Source organism: Meriones unguiculatus, chromosome 1 (genome assembly GCF_030254825.1).
Source record: "Meriones unguiculatus strain TT.TT164.6M chromosome 1, Bangor_MerUng_6.1, whole genome shotgun sequence".
Classification (NCBI taxonomy): Eukaryota; Metazoa; Chordata; class Mammalia; order Rodentia; family Muridae; genus Meriones; species Meriones unguiculatus.
In genome coordinates this window covers 92,439,878-92,460,480 of record NC_083349.1, presented here as the reverse complement: position 1 = coordinate 92,460,480, position 20,603 = coordinate 92,439,878, and the positions used below count along the sequence as shown (strand labels likewise).

Below are 20,603 nucleotides of genomic sequence, written 5' to 3'. Positions count from 1 at the left end.
AACAGCAAATAAATGTCACCATCAATCATACTAGCAGCTGTCTCAAAGGGCCTAGAGTAGAAGAAAGATTACTCATGTTGCCTGTTTCAACTTCCAGAGAGTTCTCTCTGTCTTTCTCTGTGTCTCTGTCACATCTCTCTCTCTTTCTCTCTCTGCCTGTCTGCCTGCCTGTCTGTCTGTCTGTCTTTCTCAGCTGGAACTCCTGGTTTCATTTCCTAAACAGACCCTTCCAAACAGGGCTACATTCTCTTCCTACCTTCCGAACAACAGCCAAGTCCCGGCACTCAGGGACAGACCACCTGCCTTCAGTGAGGTGAAGCCATGAGGGCTCTGTTCTAGGCTATGGTCAGAGCTCAGGCCAGAGCCTTGGCCAGAGGCGGGGGGGGGGGGTGCCTACTTCTTAAACTGGTTGGCAACAGAGGCTGAAGGAAGTGGGTAGTCAGAGTAAGGAGTACCTTCTGAGGGGTCAAGGAGCCCAGAGTGAGAGACAGGGCCACAGAAGGGTCTTATCTAACTATGGGCTCTGCTGTTCTCACACAAGTGACCACATGAACAGGTCCCTTTGGGAGCACCTTAGAGGCTAACCCTTCTACCCATACCAGGCTTTCCTGCATGACCCTCTGTGTCATCCTCAACACCACTGTCCTGGTCTCTCAGGGATCTGTGTCAATTTTTCCTTCAGGATGGGGTTGACATCTGTCCCCAGGCATCTTCTTAGTTTCCCACATCATCTAGTCTAGCCCAGAACTCACAACACCCTAAATGGTTCCCTTCTCCCTCATCTTGCCAGTCCTCTCTCATTAGAGCCACATTAATTCTAATACTAATTTCCACACAGCCTTTGCCCAAACAATCAAAGTGCTCCCCAAATGGCTGTGACAAGGCCTCCATAATCACTCTCACACCAGCTTTCTGATGCCCCCCCTCATGGGTTCCCTCCTCACAGATGACCTTTCCACGGGTGCCCTCCTCATTGAAGCCCCTCCTCATGGATGCTCTCCTCACGGGTGCCCTCCTCAAGGGTGCTCTAGCACATGGTTAAGCCAGAAGGCTGTACCTCCTGACACTGGGAAAGTCTCACACTCCTGCCTTGTGCCTCTCTCTCCCCATTCCCACCTGACAGACCCTACACATCGTGAGTGCATTAACTTCACCCGATGCTTCCTCCCTTCCCTTTTTTTCTGTACCTTCCGGGCCCACAGAGAGGCCTGGCTACCTTGAGTGCACACCCCACTGGCCCCCTGCACTGTCGATGCACAGTGGACCAGGTGACAGGCAGATGTCGGTACCCTCATCCTACGAGAACAGACACTTCCTACACAGCTGAAAGTTCCATCTCTCCTGTGCACACCAGTGGGTCCCCAGTCCAGCGGCGTCCTCTGCCATTTCCTCCTCAATGACAGACGCAGAGGCACCAGAGGCCTAGGAAGCAAGAGGAGACAGTAAGCAGAGAGAGAAAAATGACAGGCCACATTGGGATGTCATCCATTCTTGGTCCAGAGACCCCGAAAAGGGGCCTTTCCAGTCAGCTACGAAAAACAGAGCCAGAATGAGGTCAGGGGAGGAAGATCCTAGCCCGGCACCCACCACACACTTGACCAGAGCTGAGCAGCCTCGAGGACACAGCCCTGTCACCATGCAGTGGATCCCTGAGGGGGCAGTGTTGCCTGTGTCCTGGGAAGGGCCACTCTCTTTGTATATTTCCATGTTACTGGCTGGGGGAGGCCTACACCATTTGTCGGACCCTATAGGCAAACACAGTGGCCAGGCCTTCCAAACAGGACGCCTTTGTCCCTGACTGACACCCTGGCCTAGAGCCCAGCTCGACTTCAGGGGAGGATTTAGGTCACAAGAAAGTGGGGGTGGGGTGGGGTTGGCTACAGCCTTAGAAATCTGTCTCTCTAAAGACTGGGGAGCCATTTCTCCCTTTCCCAGGGTAACACCTTTGCCCTTGGCCAGACTGGTTCACCTTACTTTTACATTAGGCTGACTTTGAAGATGCAGTGTTGGCTGGCTTCCTCAGCCTCTTTAAAAAAGCTGCTGGGCAAATTCTCACCCTGCTGGAACCTCTCCAGTCTATTTTATCTCTTTCTAGTCAGTTCAAATCAGCGTGTCTTTCCCAACCTATGTTGAACACAAAGACCCCTGCAAAGATGAACGCGAAACCCCTGGAGGCTCCCAGGACACTGGAGAGTTATCAAGGACCACGAGCTAGGACTGATTTCCAAAGCAAGCGAGCTTCGCAGACTCCAAGGCTGTGTCAGCCTCGGGGTGAACTCACGGCGGGTATTAAAGCAGCCTCTTGAACGGCCCAGGCACAACCTGCTGCGATCTTTCCACTTCAGCCGCCCTTTCTAAACTGCTCGTTTTCATGGAGGGCGGCCAGAAACCCTGCCTCCCAAGCCAGTTCTTATCCTCGCTGCATATTTATAAGCTTTGGCAAATTCTTTTCCATCCCTGTCTCCTTCGTGAAAAGAACTAACTGCTCACTCAGGCCTGGCCCGGAGTTAATGAACCTTGCTCCTTCTTGTTGGCTTTGTTCGCCATCTTCTGGACAACGGCAGTACTGCTACCGAGGAAGAGACGCTTCTTAGAGCAAACCTGAAAAGCTGTTAGGAGAGGACCCAAAAGAGCTGTTCTGAATACCAAGTAAGCGATCACGAGCTTCAGTTTCTACTGCAAAGGAAATTATTTTGAGAATCCATTTCTGGGGCACCTTGACAGGCATGCGACTGAGCACCTGCCCTGTGCCAGTGCCCTGCCATGTTCGGCGGCGGACACAAATCACGTGGTCCCTGACCCAGAAGAGCCTGAAGTCGAGAGTCAGGCATGTGAGCCAGGTTACACTTGAAGATGTCCATGCGTAAGAGCCGAGATATCACCCACTCCAAGTCCGCAAGGAGGAGGTCTGCTTGAAGCAAAGGGAGATGGCCAGAGGAGATGATAACGCTGACATTCGAACGAGGGTGGAAGAAAAAGAAAAAATAAAAGTGTTTAACATCGTGGTGAATCAGAGAATTCACCGTTCCTTCATGGCCATTGATCTGGTGACACGGTCTAGGAGAGAGGGGGTATCTAAAAGAAGTGGGAGCGGGGACCAAGTGTGATGCCAGAAACCTAGCAATAAGGAGGTGGAGCCAAGAGAACCTGGAGTGCAAGGCTGGCCTTGGCTACAAGTTCAAGGCCATCCTGGTCTATATGAGACACTGTCATAAAATAAAATAAAATAAAATAAAATAAAATAAAATAAAATAAAATAAAATAAAATAAAATAAAATAAAATAAAATAAGGAGGCAAAGGAGGAAGAAGAGGGATATGAGAGAGGAGAGGGGATTATGAGTGCTTTTTTTTTTTCTTTTGACAGCTCTTGAGGACCTGTGGGTTAATTGACCTACATGTGTGAAATAGATCTACCTGTGTGACATAGAACTGATGAAAGGAAGAAAAAAAAAGCTGGGCATGGGGGCACATGCCTGTGGTCCCACACTCAAGGAGACAGAGGCAGGTGGAACTCTGTGAATTTGAGGCCAGCCTGGTCTACAGAGTCCAGGACAGCCAAGGCTACACAGAGAAACTCTATCCAAACAGCTTTGGTTTTGAAGCTCCACTCTGCTGGGTAACAGCTGTGTGACATGGTAGACCACTCACCCTGCCTGAGCCACAACCCTTCATGCGATTCCTCAGAGGGAATAAAGTGTGGGAACTTGCATACGCCTATAAACATTCCGCGGTGGTAGCATCAGGAAGCCATGCCATGGTCCCAGCTGTTGTGCCCAGAGAGTTCTTCTCTTCAGGCTGCTGTTATGCCCAGATCTTAGGGTCCCCAAAGACCACCAGGAGCCGGACCACGTATGCAAGAGCAAAGAGCTTATTCGGGCCTAAGCTCGATCTCTCCACCGTCACCAACGAAGTGAGAGAGAGGAGAGGAGAGCCTCCAGCAGATTCGAGGCAGGGTTTGCCGGGGTTCGAGCAAGGATTGGGAATTTCCAGCTTAGTGGTTACACAATCGCACGACATTCAGCAAGGGCGGGCTTGTTACAATCTGATTGACTAACTAACGCAACTCCCATTGAGTGAGCACACGGACTATTGCTTATGCAGAGTACAGCTGGCCTGCCTCCGTTAGGACAGTCTTCTTTTAAACCCTGTTGGGGCTGTGACTGAGGTCACCAAAAGGGGCTTGTGGAAGTAAGCTGTGCTGAAGCCCCTCAGAGCCGAGAGGAGTATGTGCCGGGTCAGGGATTTGCGGTAGTTTCTGCAGATCAAAGCTTCCTTTTTATCCTCACTCTGATGAGCCCGGTGTGAGAAAAGCAGGTTCCTCATGAGCTCTGGGGGACCAGTTCGCAGGGGAGTGAGTGGATAGCACAGTGCACGTGGGGGAAATGAATCGAGAATCAAAGAACTTTGGAGACATCTGTGCAAGCCAATGTGTTCCCTACCCATTTATTGCTGGGCTCTTGGGCCTGCCCACCTTACCCCAGTGTGAATTGTGAGCATCTGGCACTATCTAGCATCAGCATAGCGGAGGGGACTTATGAAACTCGTGTGATCACATATAAAGCTCATTCACGTGAGCTTCCGGCTACATCCCTTAGAGACATGGTGCCCCGTAATTCTACCTGTACAGCCAAAATGCTCTCATTTGGCTTAAGAGACCTTGATTCCATTGCAAATGCAAATATTCACAAAGAGTGTTGTGTCTGCATCTCCATGACTTTGTGTGTTTAAGTTACACCTGTGACTCCTTCTGTGTTACCACTCTAGCCCAAAGTTTTGATTCCCTAACAAGGATGGCAGAGCTGCGTATGGTAGGGCAATCTAAAAGATGGGGTGGGGAGTGAGGGGAGGGCAGAGCTTGCAGAAAAGAAACTCAGGCTAGCTGCTTTCAGTTTGGCCTAACTCAGGCTCCATGGAATCCTAGAAAAATCCAAACAGGCCTGGGAATGACAACCCCACAGCACTCCAACTTTGTGCTTGTCCAGCTAACCTCTGGAGACTCTGATGCATCCAGAGCCCTCTAAGCCCCTGCTGGCACTGAAGGGCACAGTGGGCCTTGGGCTATTCTATATTTTCTGCCACTTCTAGTTTCCAGCTCTTATCCCTATATTCCTTGTAGGGCCAGAGAGCCCTCTCCACCCAAAACCCAAAGCGAAGCTGGGAATATATTGCCACATCTCAACATGCTCCTGTAGGCCAGAAGAGGCCTCCGGGGACCTTGTTCCACTAGCTGCAGATGGCTTCCCACTGAAGACTCTAATACCTAATGCCCTTGGCTCCAACCTTCTCAGCCTGCTGGTCCAGCCCCCAGGGATTCCTAATGGCAGCCGATGCTTCTCCTGCCTAAGACACGGACCTCCAGATCCTGGGCCACAGGTCTGGACTGCCCTGAGGCACTCTCTGGAGCTGAAACCCTTCTGCACGGGTCTGTGAGTTTAGCTTCTCTGGGGGTGGCCTGATCCTTCTGCCAGGAGACAGGAATCCCTGGAAAAACTGAGCCATGGCTCAAAAAGGCCACAAGAGGGCAGAATTGGCCCATCCTCATTGCAGTCATTGGAGACCTGTACTCACCATTGCTTTGGAGAGAAGAGGCTAGACTAACAGAGGTTGTCAGCGAGAACCTGTGTTACTGTAGACAGATGAGATGAAAACAGACATCAGATGAGGCAGAAAGGAACTTTTTCGGGAGAGCCCCTCCATTACTCAGGTAATCGAGGTCAGCACCTGGAACCAAGAAAGCTCATTCTCAAAGGCCAGCGAAGTGTTGGGCCCACAATTGCAGTCTGGCTCGTGCATGACTAGTTGAAAACAATAATGGAGACCCACAGGAAACAACACAGGCTTCACTGCATTGCCCGCACGGCCCCCAGGGTGCTCAGGACCTGCCTGCCAAGCTCTCAGCCCGCTGGCTGCAGCGCTGTGCTGTGCATAGCATCTCCCACTGTGTCCTCTGATCCCAAGCAAGTAAGCAGGACCTTGATCACTGAGAGTCACTGCACCCAAGCTGGAAGAAATTCAGGCCCTTCCATGTTTAAGTGATGAGATCCAGGATTCCATCCTGGCAAGGGCTCTTTCTTGGAACATCCCTCCTCCAGAAGCCCCAACCTGGCTAAAGCACAGGACACCTTCACTCAGGTTTCTCTGGAGACCCCATAAATGGGCTCTGCTATCACAAGCCCCACATATGAAAAGTAACTGGAATCTCACAAGTATACACTGGGATAAAACAACTTTGTTAAATTAGGCAAAGAGCCTTTAAATAAGCTGGACCTTAGTCCTAGCACTCAAGAAGATGAGGCAGGAGATTCATACATTTGAGGCTAGCCTGGATCATATAGTGATACCCTCTCAAAAAAAAAATGTGTGTGTGTGTCTGGCTGGGAAGATGATTCAGTCAATAAAGTGGTTGTTGGACAAGCATAAGGCCTCCAATTCAGATCCCCCAGCTCACGTGGAAGGGAAGGAAGGACAAGAGGGTCTCTGGGCCTGCTGGCAGCTAGTCTTGCTGAGTTGCTGAGCTTCAGGTTCAGTGAGAGACTCTGTCTCTAAATAAATAAATAAATAAATAAATAAATAAAGGGAGGAAACAATAAAGGACACTGCATTGACCTCTGGCCTCTACACACACACACACACACACACATATACATATATATACACATATATACACACACACACATACGCATACATGCACATGCCACACAAGCAAAATAAAATTTCTTTAAATAGCAAAAATCACATGCCTATCACTGTTGCCAGAGCTTTTGAAATAGAACTGAATATAGGAGATAGATTTGTGTCATCCACTGCAGACTCACCCACAGCAAGGTGAGAAGTGAAAGGAAGAATGTGGTTGAGAAGTGGGGGACCCCTGGTTCTCCGTGGAGTGTCCAGACCCGGGGTGGGGGTATGGCTCCCTGACCCTTTGGTCTGCCTGCCCGTGTCACATTCACTGGTCGAAAGGAAGCCAGTATTCCAGCAAGGCCACTAGCTGAACAGCCCCCTTTCTGGCATTTGCTATGAACAAGGCTGTCTAATCCAGTAATCATTTTCCCAGGAGCAGCCAGAGACACCCCTAGAAGGCTCTCAAGGCTCCTGGTGAAAGTAGGGAAGCAGGCATGGGTGTTTGGGGAGCACAAAGAAGCCAAGGTGTGTTCCCTCTCTCTGGTGCTGTTACACGCTCCACAGAGGGAAGAACTGTGCATGATGATCCTTGCTATTTCTCCTACAGGATGAGGAGCACGGCAGGTTCTTGGTGACTTCTCACAGGGCAGGGCAGTGAGGAGGTGTGTGGAAAAGGAAGCGACTTGCTCTTCTTTGCCCCTCTTACAATCCGAAGCTAACAGTCCCTGCACGGTGTCTCTTACTGGCCTAATCGTCTGCCTAGGGTGTAGCCCAGCCATTGTGGGCTGCGTGGCTGTGCTTTCTAATTCTAGCACACTTTCCTCTCTTAGGAAATGCTGCAATACGGCCCCAGTGCCACACACCTGGACAACCCCCCCCCCCAGAGTTTCAGCAGAACGTAGGTTTTCAGCAGTGATTTCATGCCAAGTGCACCATCTCCTAGGCAACTTCCCTTTGAGTTCTGTTGGCATTCCCACAAGCTGGCCCATATTGACTTTGACTTCGGAGAGCTTTTATAACATCCGGTAACTCAACCACACCTCTGCCTCTCTTCACATTCCCAGTGCTGGAATTACAGACACGTACCACTACACCCAGCTTTTACATGGTGCCGGGACGTGAACCCACATCTTTGTGCACTTTACCCCCACCATGCCCCAGCCATCTCCCTTTCCTCACCTTTCTGATCTTTTCTAAACTTTTATTTTTTATGTGTATGCTTGAAGGTCCACATGTATGTGCGTGTACCTCTGGAACTGGAGTGGCAGGCGGTTTTGAGCGCCCACGTGATTTCGAGGAAGCAAACCCAGATCCTCCATAAGGACAGCAAGTGCTCTTAATCACTGAGCCACCTCTTCAGTTCCTACCTTTTTCATGTTTTGCATTTCTCAACCTCCAGTTACTAATAATCCTTTTATTAGAATTGCTTCTTTCACTGCTGGAATGACTGTGTGGGTTCTGTCTCCTCGCTGGCTCTGACGCTTACAGCACTCACGTACATCCTGCAGGCTTCTAGGATGCTTCAGACAGCTCCTTGCCTCCACCTCAACGTGTCTTCCTCCGCAAATCCTTAGAGCATCTTTAGTCACTTCCTCTCTCGACTATCCAGAAGTCACTCCAAGTGTTTCAAATCAGAATGGATATACAGCAGGAACATTCAGTCCTGGCTTCTTCATAGCGATGGCTGGGCAACTCAGCCTCTCTAGAACACAGTTTCTGCCACTAGAGATAATATGCCTAACCTACAGGCTGTTCTGAGACATAAGTACATATGCCATGAAAAATCTCCAGTGTCTAGCAATGGTTTAGCACCAGATAACTGCAAGCTATTGCTGTGGTTGCCATTGTAACCCTCTAAACCACTCCAGCACACCTGAGTAAGGCACCTCGAAATCACTGAGCCCATAGCTGAGGCGACCAGGAAGGGAGGCTGCATCAACAGGGGGATGTCACCTCTGACTAAAGAACAGACCAGATGAGGTTGAGTGACATGCAGGCCCCATAGGACAACATGCTTCTAAGACTGCCTGTCCTTCAAGTCACACATCCTGGCCTCTCTCACCTGTGCTGAGTAGATCTCTCTCGGCTGCGAACACTTTGAATTTTTAATTAAAATATAATATGTGCACATTTTTTAAAAGTCAGAATACAAATGGCATAGTGAACAAGAAAACAAGTTCTTACAATCCCCAAGCCCAGTCCCTCAGCTCTCTCGTCCAGAACAGCCACATGAAGGGGCTTTTCAGACATTATCTAGACATGTGTGATGAACTCAATAGATTTTCATATTTTGGTGCATATAGCTGCTTTCACTTTTCTGAATTATCCCTCTTTGAGGACAAGCTATTTGTTTAAATGCAGCTACCTTTTAAAAAAAAAAAAAAAAAGAAGAAGACAGATTTCTCTGTGAAGCCTTAGCTGTCTGGAATCGCTTTGTAGACCAGGCTGGCCTCGAATTCAGAGATCTGCCTGCCCCTGTCTCCCTGAGTGCTGGGGTTAGAGGCGTGAATCACTGAGCCCAGCTGCTGCCTTCTTTTTTCACTACCATTCTTTAAAATATCTGTTTTGTTTTGTTTGAGACCGTACCTTATTATGTAGCTCAAACTGGTCCTCAGTTCTCAGTTGTCTTGCTTCAGCCTCTGAACTGCTGAGCTCACTGGCCTGCACTGCCACGTCTGACTCTGCTTAGCAGCTTTGACGCAACACTGGTGATTTAATCAGCTCCTTCTGATTCTTGCTATTATAAATAAAAACCTGCTCTGGTCACAGAGCAGGTTATAAAAATCCTCTGCAATACATAAACTTGTTTATTTTCATAATGAAGAAAATATCTCAAAATATTTCATAATGAAGAAAATATCTCTCCAAAGACCACCTTTATGATCTCGTATTGAAACACAGGGGTAAAAAATAAAAGCCTGCACTCCAGCCCAGACAGACTGCCTAGCTGCTCTGCATGGCCAGCCTCACTGCATATGAGGCAGTGGGAATTGTGCCTGCCCTGCATGGCCTCACAGTGGCATCCTGAGGACCAAACATACAGGAAAGCTCAAGAGCTCCGTACTACACAGCAGATTCTGTGCCAGGCCTGCAACTGATGCATGCTTTACCATATGCCCTCCATCTTCAGCGTGCTGTTTGCTCCAGCTTCTCAAACAGCGACTGGCTTACCTGTAGCTCCTGCTGCTTGGCAACCTAAGGCTGCTAGGCTCTGTGGATCCTTCTGTTTTCACACCACAGACGGAACAGGACTGGTCACCTCTGTAAAGCTGTCCAGTGACTACAGTGAATGTCTGTGCATTTGTACCAGTAAGCCAAGTCATTCTGATTCTAACCCTTGGAATAATTTACGAGGCAAATCACAAGTGACTACAGACAAACAAAAAGGCAGAGAATAACCATACCATGATGGACCACTAGAAGTTGATGTCATGAGGAAGCTGAAATCAAGAAGGAGCAGAAACCCACACACTCTAAGGCTGTGAAGGAATTCAAAACAAGTGAGGCAATATCAAGGGGTGGAGACACACCTTTAATTCAAGTAAGCAGGAGGCAGAAGCAGGTGGATCTCTGTGAGTTCGAGGACAGCCCGGTCTACAGAGCAGGTTCCAGGACAGAAGAAAAAAAGAAACAAGATTAGAGTGAGACTACACAAAAGCAGAGATACCCATCCCACCCCCAGTCATAGCCAGGTCATAGCCACAGTAAAGCACAAACAAGGGTCTCAGCATGAGGAACACCAGCCCTGGGTCCTGGATCCCAGAACTGCCTTGAATCCAGAACTATCCTTGTGAGGCCAGGTCATCCCAAGCCCTCGAGGCTGGGCCCCCATGTGTTACTGACTTCCTCTTGGGGCTTTCCTGAGAGCCTGCTTCCTCTGAGCTCAGTAAAAGAGGCAGGTGTGCTTCCCATGGTACCATGAAAGTCAAAAACAAAACAAAACCCCACAGCTGGTGAGAACCATTTCTCCAACTTTGGGGTAGAGCATAAAGGATAGGCTATGACCAACACATTTTGAGGGGGGGGGGGAAGGTCTTGGGTTTTATTTTGCTTAATGAATTAATGCAACTCCATGAAGGTCCTTCTAGAGGAAGGACAGAAGGGCAGGGAGTGAAAATGGGTGATTATCCATGAGATTTCCCATCCATGCTTGTCCTTTTCTCTATTCAAATCCCATGCACCTGACATGTCACATCTTCCACCAGCCTCACCCAGCGCTTCCAATTACATCATCACTCCCCTCTGACCCCTTTGCTGTATTTGCCCGGCCCCAGATTCATACCCTATAGTCATACCTTCCAGCCCTTCTTTGAAGTTCTGCCAACTAACAGTGTACTCCCCCTGTATTCTTGAGCCTGGCTTTAGGCAGTAGCATAAGATGGAAGTGCTGGTGCGCCCATTCTAAGAGCCCCTTGTAGCCCTTTCATTGCCATAAGAGTTTGCCCAGGCTAGCCCACTCATCACAAGATGATGGAGACACACACGATATAAAGCTGAGTCAAGTTTTCAGAAGTGTCTAAGTCAGGCAGCCGCTAGGTGTCTTTACTGTTTGCAGTTACTGTACTGTACTGTTTGTAGTTATTTAATATATGGCTGATATATACAGTGATTAGCTCTCACTGTACGTTTCTGTGTGTGGTGGTTTCTGAGGATTATTTGGTCATATGAATGCTGATTTGGGCAGGGCTCCCCTACTTAAGACCTCAGAGTTACCAAATAAGAATACAGGGTGCACAGTTAAATCTGAATTTCAGTATGAAAGTATCCTGAGAAAAATTTTAGGACATATTTATAGTAAAATTATTTATCTAAGATTCCGTTCCTCTGAGCACCCCATATGTACCAGGCAGTCCTGCTCCTGTCCTTACAGTAGGTGGGCACCACCACAGCCTCCATCAGGGAAAGAAATAGTTCAGCTAACCTGGAAGGGCAAAGGGTAAATCCTGGGGCTGGGGGATAAATCCGTGAATAAAGAGCTTGCCTGCATGGACCCCTACCACCCATGTAAAAGATGGGTGGTCGTGGCAACCGGCATGGAATCCCAGCCTCGGTGGCAGAGACAGGGGATCCCTGCAGCAAATCTGGCCAGCCAGACTAGCCGGAACAGCAAACTGTAGGAGATCTGTAAGTTCTGTAAGAGATCCTGCCTCAATAGATAAGGTGCAGAGTGATCCAGGAAGACCCTCACTGTCCTCTGCAGGCTGTTAAACACACACACACACACACACACACACACACACACACGAACACACACATCATACTTTACACATATACAAAAGGGTAAATCTCTTAAAGATTTTAATTAATGCACCCATGTGTCTGTGGATGTGCTGGTATCCATGGAGGCCAGAAGACATCTGATCCTCTGCAGTTGTAGGTTCAGGCAAAGCCACCTCTTTTATTGTTTATTATTATTATTATATTACAATAATAATAGTGGTAATCATTTGCTTAGTCCCTTATTGAATACATCATTTCCTTTTTCTATTAGTACTATGTCACTTTTCCCCATTCATATATGAGGGCACTGAACATCAGATTCAAAAAACAGCCCTTTTGGTCACACAGCTCGTAATAAGAACAAAGCTTTTCTCCTTCCACAATGTGACCCTGACTCCATTTGTCGAAAGTGTTCTGTTATAGTTCTTATAGATGACAAAGTGTATTCCCAGCCTTCCTGCGTCTTCACCCCTCCTCCACTCTTCATTATCACTGGGATGTACAGTGCAGGTTATATCCACTTCTCCACTTCGAGGTGATTCTGCAGCAGGGTCCCATGATTGATTGGATGGCTCAGTCAACTGACGTTTATGTTCAGTGTTCTGAAGGCTAGGTGTTAGGATCAAAGCAGAAGCAGGCTCCGTTTGTTCAAAACACCAAGCCAGAGGGCTGTGATCCAAGCCTAAAATCATTCATTTTACGCATCAACTTGACCAGGCCTTACGATGCCTACTCATCTGGTTGGGCATTATTTACAGGCGTATCTTTGAGGGTGTTATCAGAAGATATTAACCTTTAAGGAAATGGAGTAAGAAAAGCAGACTGTCTGCCCCAGTGTGAGTGGGCCTCATCCAACCCCCTGAGGTCTTCAGTAAAACACAATGGGAGGTTGAATGAGCTGACTGAACTAGTGAATTCCTGGGTCTTCTGCCCTTGAACTAAGTTTATATCACTGTTCTCAGGACAGTGAGTCGGTTATAGCACCGACTCTTGTGGGTTTTCAGCTTGCAGACAGGAGACTATGAGCATTCCAAGCTCTATAACCTCATGGGTTAATTCTCGTGTTTCTTTGCTTCATCACCTATTGGTTCTGTTTCTCTGGGGAACCCTTGCTCTCTGTCTACATCATCGTCCCTCTGCACTTATCAGTGTCCTCATCGAAAGACATTAGTCACATTGGATTGGGCCCGCTGCAATGACATTGTTTCTAGGCAATAATTTCTATGAAGATCCCATCTCCAAATGAAGTCACAACCTTTGGTTTGTTTTTTAATTTTTTAATTACATGTATTTATTTGGGGGTATGGTGTACACACACGCACCACAGCAAACATGTGGAGAATCTGGTCTCCTCTTCTACCACATAGGTCCCAGGGATCAGACTCAGGTTACCAGGCTTGGCAGCAGGCACCTATGCCAGCTAAACCAGCCTGCTGGCCCCCAACCTTCAGTTCTTGCCAGTGACCTCAGAAGTGTCATAGCCTCTGCCAAAAGTGCCCTGGCAACTGGTAGAATGTGGCTATTATGAGGCTAGGGGATTATGATGGCGGCCAGAGCCTGGTGAAGCCAAATGTTATTGTCTCAAAAGATGTCCTCTGGCCCTAGTTGGCAGCACTGTGGTTATCTGGATGGCAACAGAGGACAGAGAGGTGATGGAAGCCCGGGGGGCAGGAGAAAGCTGCCCCACCCTCTCCAAGGTGGCACCTGGTGACAACACGCCCGAAGGGAAGCCAAAGGCTTCTTTGGTAAGAGGAGTCCTCTCCTGATTGCCCTAGCCATTTCATGGAGGTGGGGAGGGGTGGGAGAGACTCTAAGCCTTAGGGTCTTCAGGCATGTGCGGCGGCCTAGAACAACAGGGCTATGTAACATCCCCAGGACTGGGACCCAGCTGCCACTAAGAGCCAGCAGCCCTGCACAGGGTTGTAAGGTTACATGAAACTTTGTCTCTATCCCTCTAGTTGAGGCCTCTTCTCCTCTTTGTGGATAGAGGACACACACACACACACACACACACACACACACACACAGTTAGATCTCTCAACACAGACCCTAGGCTTCTTCCGTACTCTGGAGTTCCTGAAAGACCTGTTGTCTAAAAGTTAGGTGAAATTCAGGGGATGGGAATGTAACCTCTGTGGTGACAAGAGCGGCTACCTGAGCAGACGCCTACCTCACCTATCAATGCTTCACAACTTCCGGGCAACACCCCTTCGGGTCAGTTAGCCTTCTCCTGCTCTGGAGCCTCTTAATGCACTTCTAAGCAAAAACCCCATCCGGACAGTCTTTGCAACACAGCCTAAGCTGCTGAAGCTTGGGGCAGAGGGAGTGGTTGCAGGAAAGCCCACAGTGAGCCCATCATCACTCCACCTTTTCTTCTCCGTCCCAGGAGGCAGAACCCCCAAAGCTAGAAGAGAGTGAAACATGTGAGGACAGAGATTGCCCAGGCTCCCCTAAGTCACAGGCCCCAAAGTCTAGCCCCACCACCAAGGGTCAGGCTGGCGATGGACCTGGGCTGGATCCAACGGAGCTGCCCCTGACCATGGAGACAGAACACCACAATGCAATGGAGCTGGAGAAGGTGCGCATGGAGTTTGAGCTGACGCGCCTGAAGTACCTGCACCAAGAGAACGAGCGGCAGCGGCAGCATGAGGAAGTGATGGAGCAGCTGCAGCAGCAGCAGCAGCAGGCTTTGCCTCGCCAGGTAGTGGAGTGGGGCTCGGGGCGAAGGGCCACCCCTCTGGACCTTGGCAAGGTCATCTTGTCTGCCGGTCCCAGGTCTGGCTGAGAGGCAGTGAGCATCACGTAGCTGTCTCTAGCTGCTGGTGCCTTGGGTCAGTTTGCAGGATGGTCTGAGATCACCGTCCTGTCTGATTAGCTCTACTAGAGCTTCCACGTTAAAGGAGATTCAAGTCTCCAAAGAGAGCTGAGAGCAGGAGATAGCCTGAAGCCACTTCCTCTACCCAGAATCCCTTTTGATAGTCTGTGTTCAATACTCACACCACCACTGGGTTTCCACTGATTTTATTTCTCTTAAGATGTGCTAGCCGTCCCTGTCAATTGATCACCGAGCGTCAACAGAGCCATCACCTTACTTCCAGGGCTGAGTTTTCTCTGTTGAGTACTCTGTCTTATAACCAACTAAAGCAACGCCCTTTTGACAAGAAATGGATACTCAACCCCTACCATACTACATGGAGCGCTGGGGGATGGGGTTCCAGATCAGCTGGTAAGGTTCTTGACTATGCATGAAGCCCTGGGTTCGATCTCCAGCACCAAATAAACCACACGTGGTGCCTCCAAGATCCTAGCACTCAGGAAGTGGAGGCAGAATGATCAGGAGTTCAAGGTGACATAGTAAGTTTGAGGCTAGCCTGGGCTATATGAGACCCTGTTTCAAAAGAAAACTTGAGATAAAATGCCATGAGAGGTACCTATCGCTCTGGCCAGACCATTCTAAACACTCCACAATGAAAAATGTCACCACTTAAAAAAGCTGTGCCTCCCGGTCTCGAAAGTCATAGGTTCTGGGTAAAAACCCTGGCTCGACCATTTTGTAAACCATTTAACCTTGAACACATTACTAATCCCTCTCGAGCCTTGGTTTGCTCCTCCCTGAAGTAGAACCTAGCTCATGGGTCATTGTAAAGAAGAAGTGAGAATGTGTGCAAGCCGCTTTGCAATGAACCAGCACATTAGGTAAGTGCTCAATAATTGTTAGCTATTACCATTTTTATGAACTCATACAATTCACTTCTTGACCCGAACGCAGCAACTTACATTCATCACTTCTAAGTTTTACTGGGGTATGATGTATGAGCTCTGCTTCCCAGCTCTGAGTCACCCTCGATTCTGAGAAGCTTGTCTTTGTCTATAATTGCTATAATTGTTGAGAAGGATACGACCTAAAGTAAATCCCATCACAAGATCTTACGACAGACGAGCAGTTTCCATTCATCAACGCTGTGCTGCTATATCTTCTCGGGCTCATCCTTCTGCAGCTTGCAGAAACCTGTCCTGAGCCTGTGTCAAGAGGCTTCCCAGAATAAGGCATCCTGTTACCTGATTCAATGGTCCAACTAACTGCCCAATTCTTTAAAGAGAAAATAGATTTGTTTTACATGATTTGTTCTCAGTGAACACATGCTGGCTTACTAATTATTTTTCTTGTTCACAAGATATCTGTTTAATTATAGATTAAATGATATTGCTGAGCCAAGCCAAGCTTACCAAATTGGGACATCCGAAATACAGTTTTCTTCTTTTAATATCTAGAAAACATTTGCCTTTCTCTAGAATTTCCTCACACTCTCTGGTATTTTCCAAGTCTTTTTGGTTCTTAGATTTTTTTTTCCTCAGTGTCCAAGGATAAAAACTGTCACAAATTTGAGCCAGACAGAAGCAGGTGTGTTTTAAAATCAGGTGTGGTACTCATATTAGCTTCTTCTCTGATGGCCGTGACAGAAGCAGCTGAAGGAAGGATGGGCTTGCAGCCCCAGGGAACAAGCCACCATAGCAGCAGGAGCTCCCGGCAGCCGGTCACACTGCTTGGTCACTGGCATTCAGGTCACCTTTTTATTCAGTCCAGGACACCAGCCCGCCTGATGGTGACCGCTCACAGGTCACCACCCCCTCTCAGTTAACCTAGCCTCGATCACCTCCCAGGCATGCTCAGACACTATAACTCTAGCCACCTGCCCCAAGAAAGAGCAAACCCTGGGGCAGAAGATCACACACTAATCATGTGACATATTCCAGGACACTAGGAGTCTGAGACCCTCGCTTGTGCTCTAGGGATGCTCCACCATAGTACCACTGTCCAGAAAACTAGGCTATCAGGAAATGATATCCAAAGTCTACGTCTAAGAACCAGATTCCAGATCTGGGAACCTTGGAGCCCTAGAGAATTTGCTCACATGGGTAACTGTACTGGGCAAGATGAGGTAGAGAGAGAAAGGACAGTGTTGGCCTAGTGTCCTGGGTTAGGAGAGATAATGCAACCTCAAGACAAAATGAACGAGACCCTCTACGCACCAGTGACCTCACTAGGATTGTTACTAGCTTTATTTACTTTCTATTTCCTCGTGATCTTGGGAAGGAGGTATTACTACACAGGGACCTACTTGAGATCACCTCCAGAGTCAGGGCAGGACTGAATCCAGATCTGGCACTACCAGCTACACTCTCTTCTTTCCCCACAGTTCTCAGGAGGCCTCCAGGATCTCTTGCTCCCTCAGAACCAATTTGCCATGTTCCTGTACTGCTTCATCTTCATTCACATCATCTACGTTACCAAGGAGATGGTCTTCTTTCTCTTCTCCAAGCATTACCTGTTCTGCCTCGCAGCCATATTGCTGTGTTTGATTAAAACCTTGTGGTCCTACTTCCAAGTGCCTTTGCTTCTTCCATCACCAGCAACGTCATCTGTGGACCACCAGATTCCTCCCTTCCCATGGCAACCAGGCTTGACCACACAGCTGCCGGCTGCTGACCCGAGTGTGAAGACGCACAGCCAGGCCCCTGCCCTGAGACTGCTTCTCACTGTAGGACTATGTCTCCTTCCCAAGGGAGAAGTTAAGTTGGGAAGGGGATATTAGATATTCAAGGTCCTAGAAAACCTTTCTAGAATTATAGAATCACATTAATGACAAGCTAGCTCGGATCCCACATCTCATGCTCAGTTTTTTTTTAATTGCAAGGTTGATGTGAGCCCCTCCTCCATAAAAAATGTCCTGTCCCAGTCCCCAAAATCTTGAAAGAGTTGCTTTATGTCACAAAAGAAATTCTTACTGTTAGTTCAGCCTTGGTCCTAAAAGCCTTAACAAACTGGGCCTTGCCACCTGTCCTAAACAGGCCAGTTAAACAGACAATAGTGAAAAGCAGAGAATGGAGAGGTATTCAGTGTGGCCACATTGGAGAGAGGGTCAAATGAAGAGGTCCAACTTGGGGTCCTAGCACAAAGTTTAGATTCAAATAGAGAGGTATGCATAGCTCAGCAGTCTAGGGGGGCCCTACGTGCCATCACTGTCTTAGCCAGCCTCTCCTGCAAGGCCCAGAAATTGCATGAAATCTTTTTCTAGGAGACAAGCTCTCCGTGGTAGGTCCCAGGCTTTAGCTTTCTTCTCCCAATAGGAGAGCCATGGGGAAATTCCTACTTTTTGTGGTCTGTCGTTTCAGTAGTCTGATGGCCAAAGGGAGAGGAGCTCAAGAGCCTCTTCGTTTAGAATATGTTCATTCCTGTTACACCTCTGAGACACATTCAAGAACATTGATATGGAAATTGATCCTGGATTACCCAGCTGTGCCCAAGATCATGACAGGGGTGAGGAGAACTCCTCCAGCCTCAGAGTTTTGAAAGGCCAGGACTGTCTCTAGGAGTGTGGGCAGTTTTTAGAGGCTAAGAACATCCAAAATAGAGATTCTCCCTAGGGCCTCCAGAAAGAAACAGCCCTACCAACCCATTTTTGACTTCCAAACTCTGGAGCTGTAAGGGAAGAAAGCTCTGCGATTTTAAGCCACCAAGTTCATGGTAATTTGTTTCAGTTGCTACAGGAACCTCATAGGAGCGAAGGCTCCTGGACCCTTCCAGGGATGCAACAAGCCAACAGAGGAGCATCAAATTGTTGAGAAGGTCCATTCAGGCCAGAGCCTTCAGACAACTGATTAAAAAGGAGACACCCTGACACCCCCCAACACATACACACATACCAGGAAACTTGGGATAGGTTTCCAAGAACTGAGAAAGGTACCCTTACCTCAAAGTAGCCAGAGCTTCCCTTGGCAAGACAGATTAGGAAAATAGAGTCACACCCCCAAGACCCAGAAAGGAGGGACTTCAATTCAGCCTGAGACTGCAATGGAAATGCACATACACACACACAATGGGACTGAGCCTGGAGGAAGTCATCACTGCTGCTTTACTGGAAAAATGGGAGGAAGAAAAAATACCAGATACATAAAGCCCAACACACGCACACAGGCTAAGCACACATACTCTTAAAAATGTAGATACAAGCCAGGCAGGGATGGCTCACACCTTTAATCCCAGGTCTCACCTTTAATCCACCTGCAGAGCAGGTGGATCTCTGTGAGTTCAAGGCCAGCCTGGTCTACAGAGCTAGTTCTAGTATCCAGGGCTAGTTCTTTGCCAGCCAGGGCTAGGCAAAGAAACCATGTCTCAGAAAAAAAAAAAAAAAATGTGGATACAAACACACTGAGCTTACAGTGGCTATTCGCCACCTCCAAATAAACAAAAAAGGGTTCAGAAGCAAAACTGCAAGGGATACACAACAAAAGTCCAACTCCCCCGAGCTGGCCCCACCCTTTCTCCAACACATCTCTCTTTACAGACTAACAGCTCTGCTCCCACCAGCCCCAGCAGCAAGATGGCCAGCTCTGGCCCTGAGAGTCACATGAAGAGATGGAGCGGCAAACAGCTGGATGCAGCTATGCTCTCAGTTTACATCAACTCTTTCCCTTGTCACAGGCCTTCGCCTTAAGAGCAATGGAAATAAGTTCCGGCTGGCTGGGTTTTGTGAGTGGCACCCAGTGAAACAAAGAAGACTGCCTTGGGACCCCACTGTCAGGACATATTAGCATGTCATTTGTGTCCACAGTGACTTCCCATTTCCCCCCAGTCCGATGCTTCCACCCCCACTGATGGCTGCGTGTGATAGGCACTTATAACCTGCGAATGGTAGCACCGGCATTTCTCATTAAACTTTCAGTGATGGAAATGCTTGCTAAGAGTCAATTCTCAAGATCACTTATTTGACTCAGGTTTGTGGTATGAGACTTGAGGCAAGAGATTAGGAGAGCAAATTGTTGCAGGCCCACCTATTCACCTGTGGCAGACAGAGGTGGGCACTGGGTAAAAACTAAATGTCACTCCTGTTGCCGGGCAACAATGGACCTAAATGCTTTTGTTCTTTTTCTAAGAGAAAGATTAACTCCCTCAAGTCATTAAATTAGTTACAGATACAAACTCTCTGTCTCCCTCTACCCTGGATCTAGTGTCTGAAGACTGATGCTTAGGAACACCCAGATTTGCATGATCACCCTCCAACGCAGTTCAAGTGTCCTTGTTGAGATGCAGAGCAGTCAGTCAGGAGGGCACAGCCATGAAGGGCAGGAAAGAAGCACAACTAAGTGGTAACCAAGCCAGCAGAAAAATCAACACACCAGCAGCTCCGAGTCCTGCCAGTGCCGAGCGCCCAGCTCAGTGCTTAAGGAGGCCAGCTTGCCACGACCCCAGGGAGGCACAGGCATGTATTGTACCAGCCTGCAGGGAATTCCAGGCTTCAGAGGAATCTAACTCTGAAGTAGACTCTTCCCAAGTCCCTACAATCCTGCTGGCAAGGCAGATTTAACACACAAGGACACTGATGATAGCTTACAGCCTAGAGACCCCAGGTATGAAGGGGAGGTGGTTGGAGCCAGGAAAGGCTTCTTGTAAGAGCAGCCCCTGGAGGGTTAGTAAGCCTGGGAAGGTAGGTGGGAAGGAGGAGGGAGCACTCAGGCTAAGATCAGCACGCGGGTGTATCCTCTATGTGGAAGGCATGGAGTGCTCTTGTTCAGGTGAATGGTATAAAGGCTAACAGTTGGACAACTGGCTCCAGCCTAGTTTTATAGTCTTAAGTGTTAGTCTTGGGAATATGAACTTAATCCTTCGGGAAGCTGGGAGTCCTGAAGTTTGCAGAGTCAACTAGTGAAAAAGTGACAGGAGAAAAGCTTCCCCTCCCCCCGCAAAAAAAAGACAGTCTGG

General features: G+C 48.4%; 1 protein-coding gene across 1 annotated transcript; it reads left to right on the top strand.

Moving 5' to 3' along the window:
• The first annotated feature begins 13,353 nt into the window (after window positions 1-13,353).
• Window positions 13,354-19,338, top strand: Tmem247 (transmembrane protein 247). Its single transcript, XM_021643575.1, has 4 exons — window positions 13,354-13,587; window positions 14,229-14,543; window positions 17,041-17,382; window positions 19,189-19,338. The coding sequence occupies exons 1-4, from the start codon at window positions 13,471-13,473 to the stop codon at window positions 19,336-19,338; spliced, it is 924 nt and encodes a 307-aa protein (XP_021499250.1). The 5' UTR covers window positions 13,354-13,470.
• The last annotated feature ends 1,265 nt before the right edge of the window (window positions 19,339-20,603 follow it).